General features: G+C 42.1%; 1 protein-coding gene across 1 annotated transcript in view; it reads right to left on the bottom strand.

Moving 5' to 3' along the window:
- Positions 1-5764: 5764 nt before the first annotated feature.
- Positions 5765-19203, bottom strand: part of snrnp200.S (small nuclear ribonucleoprotein, U5 200kDa subunit S homeolog) — a 48569-nt gene continuing 35130 nt past the window's right edge. Inside the window, exons 35-45 of the mRNA XM_018255156.2 lie at positions 18712-18820; positions 18523-18631; positions 17266-17455; positions 17023-17187; positions 16802-16923; positions 15418-15561; positions 15143-15319; positions 7422-7582; positions 7178-7259; positions 6536-6628; positions 5765-6273 (exon numbers count right to left, since the gene is read on the bottom strand). Coding sequence (XP_018110645.1) covers positions 6130-6273; positions 6536-6628; positions 7178-7259; positions 7422-7582; positions 15143-15319; positions 15418-15561; positions 16802-16923; positions 17023-17187; positions 17266-17455; positions 18523-18631; positions 18712-18820 — 1496 coding nt within the window. The 3' untranslated portion in view covers positions 5765-6129. The remainder of the gene's footprint in view (positions 6274-6535; positions 6629-7177; positions 7260-7421; positions 7583-15142; positions 15320-15417; positions 15562-16801; positions 16924-17022; positions 17188-17265; positions 17456-18522; positions 18632-18711; positions 18821-19203) is intronic.

The raw sequence follows: 19203 nt of genomic DNA, 5'->3' as shown, positions 1-19203 counted from the left end.
CCAATGTAGCCACTGTTTTCTTATTTCTTAATAACCAAAATATATTCGCTAGTTGGTGCTTTGACTGAGAGGAGCTAATATCCCAGCTACCTTGCCCGTTAGGGTCACAGTGGTTGGTACAGGGTAGTGAGCAGCTCCCTGACTTCTTCAGGAATAGCAATCTGAAGGAGATAAAATGAGATAAAAAGACCATTTGGGAATGCAGCACAAGAACGTTATAATAAATATATCAAAACCTGCACGTCTAAATGTTGGTAACAGAGCAAAGTGGATCAAAATTACTGAAATGTGAAAGCACGAATGGCTAAATAGAATCTCTAGGAAATTACATTTCCAAGTTCAGATGGACATTTTTCTGAATATACTTTTCCTGGTCATATTCGCTTCCCTGTCCACTACAAGCAGAAGAAAACATCCACGACCCCAATAAGCATAAATACCTCCCCCACGGCAGACTCCATCGTCTTTATTTTCTTCTGTCAGCTTGTACAGGAAGTGGGTTGCGCTCACCGGTCCCTAGTGGATCCAATTACGGGGTGCTGGACTTGTACAGCCTGTGATAATACTGCTGTCAAGATCAAAAGGCAAGAATGTTTGGAAGATTATGCTACTAGAGATCTGAGTAAAGCTTTAGCGGCTACTCCTGTCATTTTTCCAGATGTTTTCCGATAGACCTTCTAACATCATCTGTTTGGCCAGTTATTCAAACTACAATTAGACAGTGGGGTTTGAGAAGATGTCTCAGAGCTCACCTTGTGGTAAAGATCCAATTCCTTCGGCTCATTCTCAAATTATATCCTCAGGAGATGAAGAGGAGTGTTCCTTCTGAGGAAGATTCTGAAGAGGATTTTCAGTGTTTTGAGACAAAGCTTGTTTTCTCTTTAATTAAGGTGATCAGAACTTATCCTGAGTCTTTGCCTTTTTTTTCTTATATCCTGATATGATGAATCAAGAGTGGACCAAGGGCCCCAAGAAGACTCCTGTGGAAGCTAGTTTCCGTTATTGTACCCCTTTGTGCCTCGCTTGTCTTAGAAAACTACTATTCCAACTTATGACATCTCAGCATTGAAACATCCGATGGACAGACGTATGGCCGCTGAGCTTTAAAAAGTAATTTATGACAGCTGGAGTAGCTTGTAAAATGGCAGTCTCTATTAGTTTGGTTTCCAAAGCTATTCCAATTTGGGCAGACAACATTCAACAGTCGGTTTTAGAAGACTCCCCTAAAGAGAAAATTTCTCCTCTCTTGGATCTTAAGAAGGTGTCCGAGTTCTGTATGGAGGTGGTTGTTGATCCTTCTACACTTTCTGCAAGTAGTGGATTCTATGCTGGTATGAGGACACTGCTTCCAAAAACACTTTGTGTAAACTTTCATATGAGCTCAAATGGTTGTTTGGGAAGAATTTTGTTTATTATATCTAAATCATCTGGAGGAAAGAGTACCTTATTTACCTCAGACCAAACAGTTTTTTGATCATCATCATCATTGTTTATTTATATAGCGCCAAGTTACGCAGTGCTTTACCTTACTTATAACATAGTAAGGTTGAAAAGACACACATCTATCAAGTTCAACCTTTTAACTTTTTAAAGTTAACTGCTAGTTAACAAACGGGGAATAAATGGAGAATAACAAACAAGAGTACTGTAGGATTAGAGGGCCCTACACATGAGAGTTTACAAACTAAAGATTGGGGTTCAATAAAGATATTAGGATTTTAGAAACAGCCAGAGAAGGGAACATCAAGGCGAATAGAGGAGGCCAGATATAATAGACCTGGGAAGGAATACAAAGAATCTTGGCATTCTGGTCAATCTCCTTTTTTCAAACCTCCAAGACCAAGGATTCCAGATCCCTAAAGGTCAGCCAAAGCTCAATGAGATGAGACTGGCCCAACGAGCACCGGTGGGTGAGGCTTCTGGAGTTTCATGGGGTTTGGGCCAAAGAAACAGACAAGTGGGTGCTCTCTAAAGTATAGAGGATACCATTTAGAATTCTAAAAACAAGAAAAAGCAGTAAAACCCCGCACTACCTTACAAAAATTAATTGAGATCTAATTATATAAGTGCTTAGTGCGATTATAAACATATGCTTAGTTCTCAATCAATTTAGCACCAACATACAATGAATGGTATTTCAATCGATTGTGTTATGTATCAATAATTAAAAAGATTAAGGTGCTCAAGTGCTATAAATCAGATGATGTGACCCGCAATAAAATTTATCTGCACACAATTCATGAATAATCTAAAAGTTCATGGTTCTTATATGAATTAAATAAGGTGCTAGTGCTGTAGTTATAATTTTAAAGTGAGTTCATGGTATCAAACAATTAAAAATAAAGCGTCAGCAATTCATGAATAAAAGTTAGAAATTAGAATAGTGTAGAGGTGGAGTTGTCCCGAAGAAACTAGCTGCATTGTTCTAAGCCCTGGGACACCACACGTGGGAGAAAGGCAGAACACTGAGGACTGTGGTCTCGTTACTACGTTTAACTGTCTTGTAAGGAGAGCTAAATGTGCTATAAAACCAACAAATCCTCAGTGCCTTAGGATAAAAGAGAATAAAACAAATAAATGCTGCGCTAATAGCGCTACAATTCCATTAAATTTCTCTAGATCCGAGATTCAATATTTTAAAAAGATAAGATTTCAATAATGAGCTTTTTTTTTTTTTTAAAAAAAAAAAGTTTTTTTTTAAAAAAAAATTAAACCGAAATCTTACCTTTTTAAACTTTAATTGAATCTCAGGTTTGCCTGGCATGAGCAACATTCCAATGTCTTCCAGAACAGTATTGGTTGTGCTCATGGCAAAGATGAGGAGAAAAGGCAATAGAGGTCTACCATTATTTTGACGATCTTATTATGGCAAGAGAGAGAGAGTTCTATTCTTCTTCTTCATGTTTCCCTAGTCAAGAGTACTCTGGTTCCCTTTGGTTGGATAATTAACAAGGCCAAGAGTCAACCAGAACCCTGTCAGACGATGATCTACTTGGGTATGCGTTTCAATACCAAGATAAGGGATGGTGTCCTTGCCACAGCAGAAAATCTAATGGTGGTTAGAACCAAGGAGTTGATGTCTGTTCCAGCCCTGCCAGCTAGCGAGTACATGGCTTCCTTGGGTCTCCGGACGTCTACCTTGAGGCTTGTGAAATGGATAAGATGAAGGATGAGGCTCATCCAGAGGTGGTTTCTCTTAAACTGGAATCGTTCTCATCAGGATTGGTCTCAGAAGATTCCCCTATCTGTAAGGGTAAAGAACCATTTCTTATGGTTGTAGAAGCCCAGCAATCTTTACAAGGAGTATCAATTAACAGAACTCCACTGGATAGAAGTTTTCACAGACTCATCGGGTCAAGGCTAGGGAGCTCATGTGAAGGATATATAAGTCCAAGGAAAATTAAAAAAAAAAAGTAAAAGTAGAACTATCTTCTGAATATTACAGCCATTCACATTGCAAGAGTCTGGAATTATTAGGCTGACTGTGATGGAGAACCCCCCCCCCCTTTTTTTTTGGATTTGAAGAGATACCTCAAAGTTTATATTGAGAAAACAGTCATTTAGGAAATCAAGACATTTTATCATACCAGCAGTTGCAAAAAAGAGGGAAGCTGCATCCAAGGTTAGTAGTTGAGTAGTGAGTGTGCAGCAGAGGCAGGTGTGTCAGCAGAGTCCTTCAGTAAAGCTGCTACCTGGGCTTCTTAAAATACTGTTAGATATTTTTTCTGCAGCTAATGCTCAGTTTGTGTACTCAGTTTTGTCTGTTTCTAAGTAATCAGTCTTGCATCTCCATTCCCTCCCTTGTATTGCTTTGGTACTTACCAATGTGTTTTTAATATGCTGCCTAGGGATAACCAGGAAAGGAGAAAACCGTTTCACACTTACTGTAATTTTTCTTTCCTGGTCAGCCCCTACAGCAGCATAGCCACCCTATTAATCCTTTTTTGTCTTTCTGCTTTAAACTAAGACGGAGGAGTCTGCTGCAGGAAAGGTATTAATGCTTATGGGGGTGTTTGGATGTTTTCTTCTGCTCGTAGCTGACAGGGGAGTGAACCAGTTTGTTTTTATTATGCTGCCTTGGGGATGGCAAGGTAAGCAAAATAAATATGAAAAAAATTATTTTGCCTATTGTATTAATCACACACATAAAAGATCAATGGTTTGTGTAGCCACTCTATGTTGGGATCTTGCGAGTCAAATACCAATATGACATCCTAATGTAGAATTTAATGACTGACTGGAACGAAGATGCAGTTTTTCAGCTTAGGTTTGGTTTCTGAAGGCCAAAGAGATTCTGAGAAATCATTGTGCAATGATTGATGGCTTTCTGTATCAACTTGAGATTTAGAGGCTTGGCAGGCCCTGTGACTGTTGATGACAGACTTGCATACATCTGTAATGAATGTAGCATTCAAGAGCCCGAATTAGGTTTTGGTTTTAAGCAGAATGAGGATTTTCTGGTTGAGGTGAAAAGCGATCAAAACCATTGGCAGGAAGAACTGCACCGTCATTAACATGGCCCTGTGCAAAATGTAAGACAATGAAGGGAGCTTTGCAAGAGAGTTTAGATATCAGCCAGGACAAGAACAATGGATTCTATAGGTTAAAAATGTGGCCTCTGTAGGGCCCTGAGTGCCAGGTTCAGATCCCACAAGGAAATGAGAACTTGGAAGGGAGGACAAGGTACCACCCCTTGGAGAAAAAGAGCTATAGCTCCCAGAAGAACAGATGTCTGGGACTTGAAAGAGCCTCGAGTATAGGCCCTCCTGTAGAAATGCCAATACACATAGTAGGGAGAGTGTCTCAAATGGAATGCCTTAGTTATAGCACCCATCTTGACAATGTTTTCAAAACCTAGTTATAGGCTTTAGTAGATTACGGGCTTTCCTCATAGCCTTGGAATGCCAGTTGAGATTTTGGGTTGAATGATGGCCAAGGATCTATTACAGACAAAGTCAGAGGGGGTGGAAAACTTGATGAGGACCCACTAGGAGCTATTAATATAAACATAAGGTAGTCCGTTTCTTCCTGATTGCCCTGTACAGAGGAGGCATATGCAGCTACGACATGGAAGTGCATTCACCACCCCTGCAAGAGGGCCTCTCTAGCAGACTATGGACCTTTACATGTTTCTGTTCTTTCTGGTGATCACGAGGTTTACTTCTGGCATTACCCATTTCAGAGTAATCTCTTGGAAGACTTCATCCATAGTGACCACTAACCTAGATTAATAGTCTAATGCATTGTGGGTTACAGGGTCGACTGTGGGGACCCATCCCCGTACTAGGACGCACCGAGCATGCATGCATGACGGCGCCGCTCGGCGCGCCTGTGTGAAGGAGCTGGTCTGAATGAATAGGTGCACACATGCGCAGATGGCGCTTAAAAAAAACTTTTCTTTTTGCTGATCAGGACAGGGGACTGGCCCGGCAGGGGCCCATTAAGGGTCGGGGGCCCACGGGTTTTCTCCTGGTGTCCCGCCCGGTGGGTTATGTAGTTCCTGCTGTCTGTAAGCTGTGGAGAAGTTGTTATAATTTGTAACATCAGTGTTTTAGTCCCTCCTTCCCTGTCAGGATTTCAAATGATGCAGAAAGAGAAGAACTGTTAAAACAGTGGAATTTCAGCATAGAAAATGTATTCACTTTGAATAAACAGGTAACTGTGATGGGTATATTAGGGGTTTCTATCCTGTAATTTCCAAGCCATGCTTAATATAGCTCCACCCTGTGCAAGGTATTTTCTTATTTGGAAAAACAAAGCCACGTTATGAAAATTTTTTTATTTTGGAAACCAGAAAATAATAAAATTAGGCATAAAGCACAGAATAAACAAATGGTAACATTTTAATGCAGGTAACTACAGTACATAACCCACACACACTGCTTCCTGTCATTCTGTTGGTATTATTTTTGCCATTATTACTTTTATTTCTGTAATATTTACATGTCCACCGTACAAAACCTTGTTTTGCTTCTAATATAGCACACCGTTTGCCCGGATATTTCACATTGGAACATTAAAAATAGGGGCAACAGGAAGAAGAATTAGCTACAGTTTCTTGCCAATGACTAGTATACCCCCCTACAGAGTCCATGTAGGATGGAAGTGCCCAATTATATTCCAGTCATTCTAATCAGAGTCACTGTCACTCTCGGCCTCCTTCACATCGACACTGAACTTGTACTCCTGATCACAGCCCATGTAAGCATCGCTCATGAAGTAAAGGGTGTAGTTGTGGTTACCAGTAGCGGGTGCTACAAAATCCAGCTTTACCTGTAGCATTGAGAGAGTAAGAAGGTCAAGCAGTCATTTCATTTAAGGTATTGTGTGGAGCATAAAAAAATTCTAGCCTTATGATAAATATAAAAGTTTCAGTAATACTCTATCAAGTTGACATGAGAGTGGAACTTAATACGAAACAGTCAAAAACAACGAGTAAAGAGTAAACACTAATCAGAAATCTTTCTGCAGCTCTTCATACAAGGCATCAAAAGACACATTTTATGTTTTAGTAGATACTTGTTTTATTTCTTACCTTAGCTTTCTGCTGCAGGGTCAGTCTCTTGATTGAAATCAGACTGTTGGACTTGGAATCACCAATCACAACCCACCAGCCTTCCTCGCGTTTCTGCAACACAAAACAGGGCGATTGTGGAGAGCAGATTAATATTAAATCCTGGTACAACCTGTCAATCATGACAATTTTTTTTTGAAAAAAAAAAGTATTTTTTAAAAATGGGGTGCTTCATACAAATCGTTTCATAGATGTGAATGCAATGCTCGGCTATGAGGGCTTACTGAAGTCGAACATACAACTATGTTACTATTAGGATGCACCGAATCGGCCTTTTTCAGCAGGATTCGGCACCTTCTGTCCGGCCGAACCGAATCCTAACGTCCGAATCCTCACGTGACTTTTTGTCACAAAACAAGGGAGTAAAAATACATATGCAAATTAGGATTCAGTATTCGGCCGAATATTTCACGAAGGATTCGGGGGTCCAGCCGAATCCAAAATAGTAGATTCGGTGCATCTCTATTTACTATGAATCGGTAGTAACGGGGACGACTATCTATAAATCAGAACTTTGAGGGGTAACTCTTGCGGATACATCAAAAAATGGAAATAAACCTGCCCATAAAATTTGCATTAAAGAGATAGTAGAGAAGACCATACCTGTGGGAAGAGTGGAGCTATAACAGGTCCTGTAACTTCCTCCTCACGCTCCAGCTGCACCAGAACAACCACAGCTCCACCACTAATAAAGTAACAGGATACACACGTGTCAACAGACAGAAGCAGTAACATTTTCCATATCTGCCCCCCTAACAGCTGCTCATTTCCACCAATTATCAACCTGTAGTTGATAGACCCTTATCTTCTACCTCCAGAGATTCACTCAGAGAGTTTATGTGCTTACCTTCTAATGGAGTCTCTCTCTGCCACTTCGTAGGAGAGTTCTATGTTGGGGTAGCGGTTGCAGAATCTTGCTACATCTGCCATCTGGGAATCTGAAAGCTGCAGTAACTCTGTACGGTCTTCATCCTCCATCTCCATAATATCAAATACACTCTCCACTTCCTGTGCAAACAGGACAAAAGTATGGCTCAACAAAGTCTGATAAGTCTTATGACAGGTGTATGGCATGTGTAATTACAGCCACCTCCAAATAGTATTTTAGGCTTTTTTGTGTCCTTAAAGGGCATGTAAAGGCAAAAAACATTCTTTAATAAAAAGAAACCTATTTCCAATATACTTTAATTAAAAAATGTGTACCGTTTTTATAAGAAACCTGACTGTATGCAGTGAAATTCTCCCTTCATTTACTGCTGTGGATATAACAACAAATAAAAAAACAATACTTTTTGTATTTGTTTTTTTATTTGTTATTTTTGCTACTTGCTAACAAGGTACCACAGTTTTTGTTTTCTGCTGTGGATAGAAATTGTCAAGACAGTCCCTAACTGCTGAGCAGGGAAACAATCATACTTATGAACAGCAGGGGGAGCCCCCGCCTTACTTCCCAGCCACGCGGAACTCAAGCTGCTTTGTTTGTTTCCCTGTAGAGCAGTCGTTGACTGTGTAGAGATTTGTATTGGATTCTATTTTTGCCTTTTTTTTTTTTTAACAATTCTTTTATTGAAACAAACTTACGGTACAGTCAGTTATCACAGCAGCAATAGACACAATGTTTGTTTCCGTTAATATACAGTACAGTGAAGTATTTCAGTTTTCACAATAAAACTTAAACCATAACAAAAACATGGTGTCTTTGTCGTTCTTTATAATCACGTTTTCATCTTGTCATTACATCCCTAATATTATGTTCACTATGCTGTCCTTGTCAAATTGAATAACAAGCACCACAGTGCAGTTCTATCCTGATACATCTGGTAAACCACAGTGTATCTACAGCATCACACAGAGCTGCCAAAGGTTCACAGTTTAACACAGTGTAAAGCCAATGATATATTCCCATCCCCCCTGTTTCACACACAGTATCTTCCTCCATTTACTGTAAGTGTTAAATCCCACAAAGCGGTAATGAGCCAATAGATAATCCCTTTACACGCGCACACCCCACTAGAGTAATATGTACAAATAAAGGATGGTGCGAACTCAGAGTGATCAGTCAGAGAGTCAAGGAGGATCTAGGTCAGGGTCCTCCTCAAGCCACAAACCCCATATCTTACTAAATTTCTCAGGACAACCCCTTTTCATGTATGTAAGTTTGTACAATGGGAGGGAGTTTTCCACCAATTGTTCCCAGTCCTTCACATTGGGGCCATCTCCAGACTTCCATTTAATTGCAATCGATTTTTTAGCATACATACAAAGTACAGATAATAAGGTACGTTGCGCCCTTCTCGGGGACACTTCGTCCATCTGACTTAGTAAAAGTACTCTGGGCTCTAACGGTACGAAAAGGCCAGTTTTAACTACAATGATCTGTACCACCGCCCTCCAAAATGATTTAATCACAGGGCAATCCCACACCATATGAAAAAGTCCGCCGGGGAGTGTCGACATCTGGGGCACTCTGAGCTAATGACTGGATTTATTGTATGCAATCTTTGTGGGGTAAAGTAAACTCTATGTAAGTAGTTAATTTGTGTCATTTTGTCTTTACTACTGATTACTCCTTCAAAGACAGAACTCAATGTTTCTTCCCAATGTTCCTGCGTGATCTCAGGGATGTCCTGTTGCCACTTAGTTTGTAACCTATTGAGAGGGGACCCCTTAACAGTCCGTAATTGTGTATAAAAATATGAGAGCGGCTTACATAATACCTGTTTATGTACCCCTACCTGTAAGCTATTCAACTTGGTGTCCACCTTGTCACCCTTAAACTGAGTCACAAACGCGTGTCTCAATTGCAGATATCTAAAAAACATATAGTTCGGTAAATTATAAGTCTCTTTTAGGGCCTGAAAACCAATGAGGTTACCTTCCATTGTAATATCTGAAAGATATTTTACATTATATCTTGCCCAGAGCTGAGGGTCAGGGACCAACTCAAACTGCTTCAGAAAGGGGTTACACCACAGCGGGGCAAAGCTGGAGCATTGAGGTTGTAGCCTAGGGTAATATTGAGACACCAAACGCCAGGCCTTAAGTGTCTCTTTCATCAGAAGGGAGATCTTAACATTATAAGTAGCACCTCGATAAGGCAGATTTTTGAGGCCTTCAAAGGATCCTGCTAGTTGAGCTTCAAGGATCACAGACGCATTGGTGTCATCAGATTGGGCCCAATTCCTCACAACTACCAACTGAGATGCCAAATAGTAAAAGAAAAGATTGGGGGCCGCCAAACCTCCCTGCTGGGTCGGGAGTTGTAAGGTGGTGAGAGCTAGTCTGGGAGTGGCGTTATTCCAGTACATCGTAAGGGTAAGGCTTTTGAGTTTAGAGAAGATCATATGAGGGATCATTATTGGGGATTGCCTAAAGATATAAGTTAATTTCGGTAAAATCATCATTTTAAAAAGGTTTATCCTACCAAACAGAGATAAAGGTAAATTAGCCCATGCATTTCTTTTCTGTTCCATATATCGTATTTGAGGCAGAATATTAAGATCTGTATATTTGGTTAGGTCAGCGTGAATCCAAATCCCCAAATATTTGAAGGTGGTCACCCAATTGAGTCCCAAAGTCCTTTGAGGATTATCTGGCGGGAGAGTATCTATAGGAAAGAGAACCGACTTGGACCAGTTTATCCTAAGTCCAGAATAATTAGTGTGATCGTTTATAATGGTTAGAGCTTGTGACAGTGCCAGTTGGGCGTTAGGCAGGTATAATAGAGTGTCATCAGCATACATTGAAATGACTTCAGTTAGGTTCCCAATCCTAAGTCCTTCAATGTCCCGGGAGGCCCTGATGCGACAGGCCATAGGTTCCATGGCCAGTGCAAACAAAAAGGGAGAAAGGGGGCATCCCTGCCTGGTACCTCTGAGGATCGGAAATGAGGCGGATAATTTGTTGTTTGTACGGATTTTCGCTACTGGTAGCTCATATATTGCTCTTATCCAGTTAATGTACGATGGGGGTATACCTACTCTGTTCAACGTGGCCCATAGATATTCCCATTCGACTGAATCAAAAGCCTTTTCGTTATCCAAAGAGGCAACCAGTCTACTACCTGGATTATCGTGTGTAACAGAAATATTCGTGAACAATCTCCTAATGTTTATATCCGTGGAGCGACCAGGCATAAAACCCGTCTGGTCCGGAGAGATTAAGTGAGATAATAAGGGCGCTAGACGGGATGCCAGGACTTTGGCTAATATTTTTGCATCCGCATTAATGAGTGCTATGGGCCGATACGAACTACAATCTAGCGGGTCTTTACCTGGTTTTAATAGTAAAATTATCAAAGATTCTCTCATTGAGGCTGGCAACAGTGACCCTTTCTGAACCCCATTATACAAGTCTGTCAGGAGAGGTGCAAGTAACTTAACATGTTGTTTGTACCACTCCATTGGCAAACCATCAGTACCTGGGGTTTTCCCTGTTGGGAATGAAGCTATCGCAGCCTCAACCTCCGAGATTGTGATATTCTCAGCTAGTGCTACAGAGAGGTGTGGTGCCAGGTTAGGGATATTTATGTCACGTAGGTAGTCCCCTATTTCTTCCGGAGTAGTGCGTATTTTGGGGCTATACAAGTCAGAATAGAAATTTACAAATCTCTGATTTATTTCCTCTAGTGAAGATACCACTGAGCCATCTAGTAACTTTATTGCAGGAATAGCCATGGTAGTCGTCTCTTCCTTAGCTAGCATTGCCAGTAGCTTCCCATTTTTGTCCCCATGCTCAAATATGTTGCCTTTCTGGTAGAGTATATGCTTTTTGGTAAGCTCTACTTGGGCGAGTTTTAAGGCACTTTGACTAGCTTGCCAGCTTTGGAATGAATGGGTCGTGGGACATTTGATATATGCCTCTTCCTCCACCTGTGCTGCTATCGTTTTTTGGGCTATGTCCACTCGCGCCATTTTCGTTAAAGCTGCTATATTGCTGATAAACTCACCTCTGACATAGGCTTTAAGTGCATCCCACTTTACATGTAAGGGAGTTTCGGTGCCATTCGCAGCCAAAAAATTTAACATACTGGCATTAAGAATATCATTTAACTGGGTATGCTTCGCCCAGTAGGGGCTCAGCCTCCACACTCTATCCATGGGTGCTTGTGAATACCTGAAAGTTAGTAGCAGAGGGGAATGATCCGAGATGCCTCTAGTAAGCAGCTCAACCGATTGTACCCATTTATTCATCTCTGGACAACCTAGAGCGAGATCTATTCTGGACATGCTGTTGCAACCAGGGGAGTAACACGTGAATTGCTTGAGGCCAGGGTTGCGCACTCTCCACAGATCCACCAGGTTTATGGTAGAAATCCATCTATTGAAAGGTGCCGAGGAAACCCGAGGGGGATGCAGTTTATCAATGTCCGCATTAGATACTGCATTAAAATCCCCAATAAGGAGAAATGGCGCTATGGGCAAGCTCAGCAGTTTCCCAGTTACCTCATTAAAAAATTCGGCCGTAGGTGGAGGAGGGGCATATATGTTCGCAATGTTAAATTTTTTGCCATAGACATTACCGTGTAGAAGGATAAACCTACCATGTCTATCAGAAATTACTTTCTCTATCGCTAGAGGACAAGTTTTGGCTAATAAAACAGAAACACCCCTAGAGTAACTGGAAAAGGAGGAGTGATACATCGAGCCAATCCAGGGCTTTTTCAGGGATAACAGTTTAGAACCCACTAGATGGGTCTCCTGAAGAAAAATCATCTGAGGTTTGTACCTTCTGATAAAGTCAAAAACCAGTCTACGTTTTATCCCATCCCCCATACCTCTAACATTCCACGACAGTACCCTAATGGAAGCCATCGGACATATAGGTATAGAGTGTGGCAGGAGTGGGAGGAGGCACATCCAGAATAAAACTGCATATTAACAGGAAGATACAATAGACGGTGAATCGTGAGACACCAAAAAAACTAACATTGCTTGCAAACCCCATAACTTCAACCCCTACCCAAACCCACCCCACCCACTCCATAACCTTAGAAGAGTGAGTTTTTGCATTCCCCAAAATAAAATAAAATGAACTATGAAGGGAGATTAGTGGGTACATTTCGTCCTTACTAGGCAGAACCAAATGTCCTGGGGCCTGTCAGCTTCCGCACAGGGACTAAAGAGCAAGGTAGCCAGTGTCCTGCATTACGACATATGTTGCAGCATTACCTGTCCGGGGAAGTGTCCTCTTGTGGAGACAATGAAAAAGTGCCAGGCCATAGCTTCCAGAACGCCATAATAAACCGAAGGGTAGACTTGCAACAAGCCAACCAGGCGTAACATGGAAGAGCTCACTGCTCTCTCCGCGGAGACTGTCTGTGTCTCCCCTCCAGCCAAGTGAAGACCTCCTCCGGTGTAGTAAAGAAATTGGCCTTGCCGTTGTCTGTGACTCTCAGCCTTGCTGGAAACATCATAGCGTATGGAATCTGCCTTTGTCTGAGCTGCAGCTTGGCTTCCGTAAATTTTGCTCTCTGCTTCCGAATTTCCGTAGAGAAGTCGGGGTAAAGTGATATTCTATGATTTTCAAAAAATATTTCTCTAGCTCTTCTAGCCGCTTGCAGGGCCGAGTCTCTGTCGCGGTAATTCAGAAGGCGGGCAATTAATGGACGGGGAGGGGCCCCCGGTGGCGGCGGCCTACCCGGCACCCTGTGCGCCCGCTCCACCGTGAAAGCTGTAGAGAAGACGGCACGGGTAAACGTATCGGCCAGCCATTTTTCAACAAAAGTCTCTGTGGCGGTACCCTCCACCCTCTCAGGGAGGCCCAGTATCCGTATATTATTCCTTCTCAAACGATTTTCCAAGTCATCAGTCTTCTGTTCAAGCATCGCAACCTGCTTTTCTGTGGCCGACAACCTGTTGGGCAGAGGTGATGTGCGGTCTTCCACTTCACTGACCCGTCTTTCCACCTCCCCTGTCCTCTCCCTCAACTTTTGCACATCGTGTTTCAGTATGGCAAAGTCTGTCTTGAGTTCATCAATTTTCCCAACAAGTGCAGTATGGTTGGAAGTAATGGCCTGTAAGACCTCCGCCAATGTTGGTTCTGAGGGGGATTGCATGGGGGCAGGGGAGGAGGGCGCAGCTGCAGCAGGTTCTGAGTCTGAATACTCCATTGCGCTAGTAGCAGAAGTGGACGTACCTGTAGGCAAAGGCTGTGGCATCGGGTCTCTAGCAAAACGAGCTAGTTTCCCTGCAGCAGATCCACCCTGGCCCTGCGAGTCCTCCTGAGTTTGGCGCGCCGCATGGTGCACGGCGCCATTTTGAGCAGCCATGATGCGGGGAGAGACGGAATGGCGCGCTGTATGATTGCGCCGACTCCTCCGAACCATCAGAGGTTCCGGATGCGAGCACGGGTACTTTACCCTCCAGGAAGTGGTCCGTGAGAGCCGGTGAGTTGCAGGTTATCTGCAGTATGGGCCCCTGTGCGGCGGAGCTGTCGGCCTGCGCTGCCTATCCGGTCTCCATGCAGACCACGCCCCCCCTATTTTTGCCTTTACATCCCGTTTACTGTTTCCAACTCCAACAGCAGGGACAAAGATGATGGAGCCAGATTTAAACAGATAACCTGGGATTCTATTTGGAGGATTATTTTGCTGCAGCCACTGGTTCTGCAGAGTTGGATAAAGTTTGTATTAAACAACACAAGACCCAGTGCAGTCTGTATATTCTGATTATTAATCAGTCTTGCTGTATTGACTTCTGCCAGATATTATTTGACTTCTGCTGTTTTGACCACACTGAGCATGTGCAGTCTTAGTCTTGCAAAGATATTTAACAAAGTTACAAGATGGTGACCCCCTGTGGCCAACTTTGAAAGCATAAATCATTTGTTTGATTAGGCTTGTGGTGCAGTAAGTTCATGTTTATGTTTAGTATACAAAATACAGCATTTCTAGTCTTATTCTATTTTAGACTTTACGTCCCCTTTAACTTCCTGCAATGTGTTTTTGTGCATAGAATACATACATATTTTTTACTTCTCCACCCATCTTTATTTACCTTTTCCTACTTTCTCACGAAATCCAAGCTATTAACTCCTTTTTATTACAATTGGTCTAACAGATCATCTTTTTTGGCACTCTAGCACTTTAGTATTGGAATTGGAATTGATCATCTACATTTTAATATTCCCAAACGTAACATGAACGGGTAATGAATTAGAAATTACAAATGATTATATATAGCAATTAATTGAAAGTTAATTTGAGTTTTTAGCTACACTTTATTTAAGCACAAAATCACTTTACAAATATAAAATCAATTTTTTAAAAGCCTCAACAGAGGTTAATTAATTCATTTATGTAAATTAAGCACTTGCACTTTGTAGGATTATTTACGGAGTGGGAAATAAATACAGAAGGAGCTACTGGATTGAGGGTTAAGTCCAATACAGAAAGACATAGGGGACAAGCATTACCCCCCTTTTTCTAGTCACCTAAATAGAGACTGGGAGTCGGCAGGAATCTAAGATCTGCCCTGGGTGGTTCTTTTGATTGAAAGGGGATACTTTCCCTTTATAGAATACATATTCCATCACACAGGGGTTAGCAGGGTTGTATAGAAACATTACCTTCTCTGTGCATCGCTTGATGTGCTCGGAGCTGAAGTGAGGCAGCTGCTTGAGATAGGAGTCCTTGGACCACATCGCCTGAGTAACCATCTGAGCCAGTTCCATGGCAGCAAGAGCTGGGCTTAACCAGCCGTTACTTGAAAGCACATCCACACAGGCCTGGATAAGTCGGACTGCCTAGAAATATTCAAACAATAGCATTTTATAAATAATTTATATTATAGATCTAAACAATAAAGAGATACTGTCTATAAAGAAGTCCTATATTCCTTTACCTTGCTGAGGATCTCCTCCGTATCGGACTGGAGCTCTGCACTCAGCTGCATTCGGGAGAGATGAGCCTGAAGCAGCAAGTTAGTCTTCACATGAGGATCATTGAATTTGGGGTTGGTGAGTTTGTGGGGTACTTTTTGTGCAAGCTGTAGGAAGAGAAACAAGAGGTATGACATCTGTTGCAAAAATGCAGAACTTTGCCCTACTTCTAACACCAGCAGGACTCCATGGTTTCTTTCAGTTCCTATAAAGTATAATTTAACTTAAAGGATAACTAAACCCTAAAAATTAATGTGGCCATATTTTTTCTACTGAACTATACCAGCCTAAAGTTTCAGCTTCTTAATAGCAGCAATGATCCAGGACCTCAAACTTGTCACAGGGGGTCACCATCTTGGAAAGTGTCTGTGACACTCACATGCTCAGTGGGCTCTGAGCAGCTGTTGAGAAGCTAAGCTTAGGGCTCGTCACTAATTATCCAGCAGAAAATGAGGTTGGTCTGTAATATTAGCTGATGCTACCGGGTTGATTATTAAATTCTGATGCTAATTACACTGGTTTCTGTGCTGCCATGTAGTAATTATCTGTATTAATCACTAATCAGCCTTATATTGTGACATTTCTATTCTATGTGTACGGGAGATAGAAAACAAAGAAAAGGGGACCACTACTGCTCACAGCTACTCCTGACCAGGTGCTCTGTCAAGCAGTGTCCCCACTGCAAACATCCAATTAACTCTAAACAAGCAGACGGCACTTCTGGAAAGGGTTTTATTGGGGTTACTGCTGTAGAACCTTACGCGTTTCGGGAGTAAATCCCTTAATCATAGGTCATAGGACCTATGATTAAGGGATTTACTCCCGAAACGCGTAAGGTTCTACAGCAGTAACCCCAATAAAACCCTTTCCAGAAGTGCGGTCTGCTTGTTTCGTATTCTATGTGTACTGTATATTGTGAGTGGGTCCCTAAGCTCAGTAAGTGACAGCAGCACAGAGCATGTGCAGTGAATCAGCAGAAAAGAAGATGGGGAGCTACTGGGGCATCTTTGGAGACGCATATCTTTACTTCTAAAGGGCTATGGTTGCCTTGGGCTGATACAGAAGCCCAAATATAATGTACAACATTTCCGCCCTACTTCTTTAGTTAAGCTTTAGTTCTCCTTTAATACCATACATATCAGTCTAGGACTACATTATATCTGTTCCAGCTATCATACTATTCATCAAAATGATTTCAGCATGTACCACTCTTTACCACACTATTATCACTAAAATATGCCTGCACCTTTCCTTAACCCTAGATCTCCATTGACATGCATTCTTCCCTCCTATTGCTTGACATTTTTCAGTAAATGAATGCAGTTTTCGGATGCCCCTTTCACTGACCTGCCGGAGCAGATTGTCCTCGTGGTGACGAATGGGTATGCTTTCATATTCTGCGGCATTAGAGATTATCTCTATAAGACCACGCACTTTGGTCTTGGCATTAAGGGACATGCTGAAGAGTTCTGGGGAGAAGAAGAGAAAGCAGTTTGAGTGGCTGAGAGAGACAAGAAGAGATCATGTTAGAAGATCACAAACCCAGAAGACCACAAACCCGTTCTCACCAATGGTGGTGTAGTTGATGTAGTAATAAGCAGCAATCATTCCCAGGTTCAGAGGAGCCACATCCATTTCATCTTCAATGCTGATGCATTTGGAGTGCTCAAGGTCACTTAGCGTTTGTTCAACCAGTTCCGAAAGGTGATCAGAAAGGTGCCTGTGGGAAACGCCTGAGCAAGATCAAAGAATTAGGACATACGTGGTAGACACAACACTGTATTCACAAATGATTGTATGCAGGCTCTCACCTTGAAGGTTGTAGTAGTTGGGGTTTTGGGTCATGCGCCTGTAGAGGAAAGTCCAAGTCAGATAATCCACAGCATCCTGTTTGTTCTCAACAGTCTTGGTGACAATCTCTGCATTGAAGTGGTCATGCATGCAGTGATCCAAGTGAGATTCGACAGGCAAAGGCTCATACAAGAACTTTTTAAAGAAATCCTGCAGTAGGAACAAAACATGTAGACTGTTGAAAATGTATTCATGAAGCCAGAGGCACTCAGATTTAAGAAAATATTGAATCCTTGGTGGGAATGAAGTCCTTTGAAGGAGAAGGAAGGCTACCAAAGCAGTTTATTGCCAATAGATTAGCCACAACAGTGCTATCTATAAGACTATATTTATTCAGCAGAATGCTTTACCATACCTGAGTAAACAGGTCTAGAAGCTCTCTTGTTTGTTTAGGATAGCAGCTGCCATATTAGCTTGGTGTGACATCACTTCCTGCCTGAGTCTCTCCCTGTTCACTCATAGCTCTGCGCTCAGATTACAGCAGGGAGGGAAGGAAGGAGGGAGGGGGAGAGGAGCAAACTGAGCATGCTCAAGCCCAAGCCCTGGAGGTTTAAGCTGAAAGAAGGGAGTCTGATACAGAAGCCCATGTGTACACAATAGAAGGAAAGAAATGTGGTGTTTCTTTTGACAGAGGACTCAGAGCATTATTTGTGTATTTATATGGACCCTTCTGATAAAGTTTACCTTTCCTTCTCCTTTAAATACAGTGATTGTTGGCAATGATAATGTTCCTCAAACTATGCCTGTCTCTAATGCTTTTTCTTTTTTTTGTCAGTGACACTATCGAATATGTACAATTTTTTTGCCTTGTTTGTTTGTATATATGTTAAAATTCAGCACAGTAAAAGTTGAGGGAGTGGCCCAGAAAAAGAAAGCAGGAGCACAGTTTGTAGAGGTCGGGGAGTGGATGAAGGGAAATAATGGGAGACAACAGCATTTACTAATTTTGCTTAATTCATCAGTCAGCTGTTTGTGCTTGCTTGTTATATACATAGGAGCTTATTCAGAAAATCCGAACCCCAAAGATTTTCAGCCTGAGCCAGGCGTATCACCACCTCACAGCTGCATTATGCTGGAATTGTGGGTAACATTGCATGTGAAATTGTACTTTGCACACTGAACTTGTGAACACGGAGTCCTATAATGTTCACCCATGATGTTTATAGGTAAGAAGGTAATAAGGAGGGGCTGTCAGATAGTGCTTCCCCTAAACACACCTTCTTTGAACCTTGGCACATAATAACACATCGCCCTTCATCATCCTGCAGGGGGCGGTTGGCATATCCCACCATCTGGAGGACATCATAGATGGGATAATCAACATACCTAAAAATAAAAAGAGAAAATGCCATCAAACAAATTGACTAAGAAATAAAGGAAAGCTCAAACACTCGGGCTATACTCACGCATGAATCTTGCCATTGTAGTACTGAGTGTCCATGATAATCACCAGATGAGCAGCAATGTTAAGACCCCAGCAAAGACTGCGAGAGGCCACAATCACCTGGACTGCACCTTAAATATTAAGAGAAATGTTTGAAACAATTTAGTGTTTTGTTGGAGGTGTTCAGTTTTAGATATTTGGTCGCAGATACAAGTCCTGTATCCCGTGTCTCTTCCATAAGTCAGCTTCTATTTTAAAGCTCACATACAAAGGTGTCTGTTTGCCAAGGCCCGCATTTGTGGAAAGGCCACCTAGGCCCGGGCCTAGGGCGGCAGGATTTTAGGGGGGCGGCATGATGCCCAACCACACCCACTTTGGTTCAAAAACACTGGGGATGCGCTGGAGATACAATATTTTTTTAAATTTCTCCATTGATGATGAAAATTTGCACGAATAAAGGGGAGGGGACAGGGGCGCCGAACGGCAGTGGGCCTAGGGGCGCCCTCTATGTAAA

Source organism: Xenopus laevis, chromosome 3S (genome assembly GCF_017654675.1).
Source record: "Xenopus laevis strain J_2021 chromosome 3S, Xenopus_laevis_v10.1, whole genome shotgun sequence".
Classification (NCBI taxonomy): domain Eukaryota; kingdom Metazoa; phylum Chordata; class Amphibia; order Anura; family Pipidae; genus Xenopus; species Xenopus laevis.
Note: the sequence above shows the minus strand (reverse complement) of the source record. Positions and strands in the feature narration are given on the sequence as shown.